The 5,357-nt window shown below is 39.2% G+C and overlaps 1 protein-coding gene across 1 annotated transcript; it reads left to right on the top strand.

Annotated features, from left to right (window-relative positions):
- Window positions 1-3,751: 3,751 nt before the first annotated feature.
- On the top strand, window positions 3,752-4,232 carry LOC131220668 (uncharacterized). Its single transcript, XM_058215450.1, has one exon. It carries the CDS (start codon window positions 3,835-3,837, stop codon window positions 4,126-4,128), a length of 294 nt encoding a protein of 97 aa, XP_058071433.1. The 5' UTR covers window positions 3,752-3,834; the 3' UTR covers window positions 4,129-4,232.
- Window positions 4,233-5,357: the final 1,125 nt, after the last annotated feature.

Raw genomic sequence — 5,357 nt, 5'->3', positions numbered from 1 at the left:
AATTTCTCCATCTTGACCTTTGAGATGATGTTCTCGTTGTTTCCACTATCAATGATCACATCACACTTTTTGATTCGCTGTACACCTAATTCGAAAGATGTTATGTCATTGTGGGTGTACCTCATTCCTTTGTATATACAATAGTCGCCTGACAACGTGCGATTCACCATGATCTTGTGGAACTGAATCTGTCTCATCGACTTTATCCGCTGTAATGTGCTCTAATCCATTAACATTTAGGTCTTCATTGACATTTTCAGCAGTATCATCATTGATGGCGAAGCTAGCCACTTTTCGCTAGGGGTAAGCTTTTAATATGTGATCCGGTAGCCACAATGTTAGCAATGGTCAAGCCTTGGTCGACCATAGGAGTTCAGGATCTTACTTGGAGTGGCATCAGTCGTTACGCCCCTTTGGTACCTAACTTACCCGCTTCCCAAATCTCAGTTTATGAGTGTAGGAGGTTGAGTGCGTGCTCCTACAGGTTCTTTCCCATTGATCTGAAAAGCTCCTTAGGACGAACCCACCATAGCGACTCTAATGGTAGGATAGATTTGTGTATTGGGACGGTCAAGCTGTGCTTATACTCGGGTACCCAACTTGATCGTATAATTTATCATTCACATGGGTTGCATTTAGACCCGATCCTGAATCTCCATATGTAACCCATCGTTGAATGGGACGAATTGTTGCGATTCAGTTTTGACCAAATCGTTTTGTGCTACTAAAGCAATAGAATTCTTCTGTGTAATCTCTCACTAATCAATACCTTGTCGACAATTTTAGTATTGTTGTAATAGTACCTGATCGTAATCACTAGGGAGGAATCGTGGGCGTAGCGGTTGCTTCATCCGTTGCCATGTGCGATTGGTGCTTTCGTCTTTCTCATTTGTGCGAGCTGCAGTTGCTTACACCAAGCTGCCCTTCAACTTGTATGCCACAAGCTTAACTTTTTTCGCTTCAGAGATTTTTATATAGTTGAAGAATCACTTAACTTTAGAAAGCCAATCAAGAAAATCCTCAATGTGTAGTTAGCTATTGAAGCTAGGAAGATTGACTCTCATCTTGAATTCTTAATATGTCTGATCTGCCCAGTCGCTGCCTTGTCTGGGATATTGGAGGATCATGTCGTTGACCTCCTCATTGTTGGATCCCACCTCCTCAGGACTGATCTTGTAGTTTACTGTCGGCATTGTCCTGCAATTACAAGTTCCAACGCCTACTAAGGGTGGATCACCTCTATGAACACGGAGCTGACCTAGGGAATTCATCATGCGATTGATTACAGCTTGTAGCCTTTGCATGACTTTCAGATTCTCTTGCTACACTACTTCGAAAGCTGCTACTATTAAAGGTAAATTCTTTGGAGCACCGTCCATGAGAATGTTGCCCGTCCTATCATTAAAAGTCATAGATCCAATGAGAAAGCCTGACTTTGATACCAATTGGTGCAGGGAAGGACGTGATGAGGTCGATCATTGTATTCTTCGATTGATAAATACCTTGAATCCACAAAGAACTCTTGAATTCACAAGAGAAAGTTCTTAAACCCATACAAGAAAAAGTTGCTAAAATAATTTTGATTGAATGATAATAAAAACAAACTAACAATTCTTTAAATAGCAATATCAAACCTAGAAAAAAAGTTTAGACTCAAACTTCCTAAAAACGTGACTTACTATAAATAGTAAACTTACTATTTATAGATGGTTATGATTCCTACTAGATGTCATGGTTTTCGGCCAAAAATGGTAAGTGTCCAATTTGGCCTAACCACGTTATTCTCCTAATTTTTCTAAGCCCCTTACATGTTGGGCACTACTCCTAAAACTCAAAGGATTAAAAGTTATGATCGAATTAAAACTTACTATAAATAGTAAAAATGAAAATAAAATAGACTTTCAATCGTCGATCTAATAGAATCTCACAAATCTTGCGTGAGCAACCCGACATAGTAGGGTTGGTTAGCTAAAGTAGTTTCTCTTGTTCAAAATCATATATTATACGTCGAATAACTCATTTTGGATTGTGAGATATACTTGCTTTAAGGTTTTGGCCGTCTTAATTACTTCTACCTTCGATTGGGCCTTCTCTAATCCATCTTTGCCGTTAAAGTGTCCACAACCCACCGAACATCATGGGCCCAACTAAAAAATTGATCATAAAATCCCTATTGCTTCATTGAATGTTTCTAATATATCCTCCCATCAAGTGGACCGCTTTGCTTTAATGTTTGGAACTTATCCTCCTCATCAGAAAGGCCACACATGCATTAAAAAATAAAATAAAAAAAATCAAAAGAAACAAAACCAATGGTCTACATTCATCAAACTTGGACTTGTCTATATTCAAAATGTAGACCTTATGTTCCTAATTTATTTCTTTACCTCTTGATCAAGTGAGGCACGCATTGTAAAAAGATCTCTCTTTATCTCTTGATCAAATGAGCCACCACACATGCTTAAAAAGTTAAGAACTTCTAACGAAAAAAACCAAAAGGCTACGCTCAAGCAAGATGCATGAGTTGCTTATTGCTTATGTAAGGATTTTTAATAAAATGAATTGGAATAAAATTTTAAAAAACATATTTTAGATGCAAGGGTTTTTAATAAAATGCAGGAGAATAAAAATTTAAAAACTTTTATTATAAAAAACATATTTTAAAATAATTATGATTAATATATAGATCGATCCTTATTGTAATTAATTCATGCTACAGAACAAAAGAAAAACATTCATCACACATCATATGATTGAACGATGAACTAGACCTGAATGTTGATGCCGCTAGAAAAACATTCATCACACGTCACACACAAGGTGGCTTTTGGAAGTTTTTAATTGTACATATTCAATCCCACTGATTTCTTTGGTGGGGTCCAATCGAGTTTTGGATCTGCCGCATTTTTTGGCTAGTGAAATAAAATCATTTTTTCAAATGGATAGACGGTGTGGATACAGCACATACATCATAGTGGGGCCCACAGAACTTGGTAACGTCACTTCACTAGCTACTCTCGCTACTCTATCAGTGGATAATCCACGTCTCCATTTGCGACGCCGCACGTACGGGACGCGGATTTCCTGCGAAAGGCTTTCGCAGGAAGTTCCTGCGCTGGGAACGTAGGTGGGGCCACTGTGATGTTTGTGAGAAATCCTCCCCGTACATCCGTTTTGTGAGTTAATTTTATGACATTTTGTCAAAGATAAATCGTATCCAAATCTTGAGTGAGCCGTACTAAAGGAAAATGTGATTAGGGAAATTCTTACTGTTGAAAACCTTCCTTGGTTCAACAGTGATGTTTAGATGCCATTCATACCGTTAACAACGTCATACCTATTGGGATGAACTGAAAACAAAAATAGTTGCATGAATCAAAACTTCCGTGGCTCCACAAATATTTCAACTGTGGACATTTAATTATCAAGTTTTTAGATCACTTGAGCTTTGGATACGGTTCAATTTTGATAACATGTCGTAAAATGAACTAACAAAACGGATGGACGCGGAGGATTTCTCACGAACACCACAGTGGGCCCCACCTAATTTCCCGGCGTAGGAACTTACCGCGAAAGACTTTCGCAGGAAATCCGCGTCCCCACGCACACAGACTCGCTTTTTTTAGTGGAGAAAAGCCGCCGGTATCTGGGAAAAGCGAACCCAGTTTTTCCAAACCACCAAAAAACGCCTACTGTTTTCTCACCAACACCTCCGTCTCTTCTTCACTTCCTATAAAATGACCCAATCTACCCATCCCTTCTCTCATCCAAATATTTACAATCCACTACCCTTCTCGTAAAAGAAAAACTCATTCTGAGAGAGAGAGAGAGAAGATGAGTTACCCGAGCAGAGCTTGGATGATAGCAGCGAGCGTCGGAGCCGTTGAAGCCTTGAAAGATCAGATGGGATTTTGTAGATGGAATTACGGTCTCAGATCTCTCCATCAACATGCCAAGAAGAGCATTCGATCTTACACGCAAGCCCACAGACCCTCTCCATCTCTCGAATCTTCTTCTTCAATGGCGATGATTTCGGAGAGGAGAAGAATCGATGGAGATGAGAAAACGAAGCGGTCGGAAGAATCGCTGAGGAAAGTCATGTATATGAGTTGTTGGGGTCCTAACTGAAAGATTAAGGGCAAAATTGGAATATTTAAAATATTTCCATGCGATCTGTATTATACGATTGTATGTTTTGATTATCAAGAGTAAAATTACACTGATTACACTAATCTATTTTTTTTTATTTTTTGTTCCTTCAGTTATTTGATACTCTGGCTGAGTATGACAGTTAATAAGCCGGCACTTAGAAATGTTTCACATTACAAATACTAGCACAACATTAAGTTCTGATTGATGGGCACTTGTTTCTAAAAATAAGACTATTGCGATTTTTCACTTTTTAGCCGTCCAATAATCATTCTAAAATCTAGTTAGCTGTTTGGATACCCAATTTCTGTGGGCCACACCACATACAGAAGTTGAGAGGGGCTACCATCCATTAAAAATTTCATAATCATTTGTTGGGCCCACTGAGATTAGGTTTGCAAATCCAGCCCATCCATTATGTGTGTCCCACTTGGACGAGGGTTAAGACCAAGTTTCAGACTCATCCAAATTTCATGTGGACCCCACCAAGTGCTTTTATATGTTTTAGGCATGTCTTCACATGCTTTTAGATGGCATGACCCACCTGAGTTCTGTATACGGTGGGCCCACACAGTTCGACCTCATGGGAAGTTCCCATGAGCACGACAGCATAGTGCATTTTCCTATATATATAAAGAGAAGAATGATTTTTATTTTTAAATACTTTTGCATCTTGGACTCGATCTCGTACGGACATAGAAGGCACTGTGCTTAGGGAGCTGATTGCCTATCTCTGTGGGGCCCATAGGTATGTGATGTCAGTTATAAATCCACTCCTGTGTGGGGCCCATGGAGATGGAAGACCACTTCTGTTTTGAAAGATCACAGTAGTAGGACAGTAAAACTCATGACACCACACAAAACAGTCTGGATTAAGCACCTAGTGACAGTAATTCTGTATCAGTATGATATTTGTTCCTGCAATTTATGTGAATGGTAATAATTCTATGAATGGTAAGCATCATGGTCGCCTCCAGAAAGGCTTCGACAGTGGACGTGTGGTCCACACTTGAGTTATGGATCTACCTGATTTTTAGAATTTTGTCCTGCTTTGATTTTTAATTTCAAAACAGATATATAAAGTGGATTTGTCACTAATATTTCTGTGTGGGTACACAAACCCTAGGTATAGAGATATCTCTTTTTCGTCTACCCGGATAAAGAGATATCTCTGTGCGTGGGATCCACGGGGTTACAAATCCGGATGG

The sequence above is a fragment of the Magnolia sinica genome, chromosome 12, assembly GCF_029962835.1.
Source record: "Magnolia sinica isolate HGM2019 chromosome 12, MsV1, whole genome shotgun sequence".
In the NCBI taxonomy this organism is placed as follows: domain Eukaryota; kingdom Viridiplantae; phylum Streptophyta; class Magnoliopsida; order Magnoliales; family Magnoliaceae; genus Magnolia; species Magnolia sinica.
This window is presented reverse-complemented; position numbering and strand designations above follow the sequence as displayed.

What these genes read in the sequence shown, in the direction of transcription:
- LOC131220668 (XM_058215450.1), top strand. Translation starts at nt 3,835, where the DNA reads ATGAGTTACCCGAGCAGAGCTTGGATGATAGCAGCGAGCGTCGGAGCC.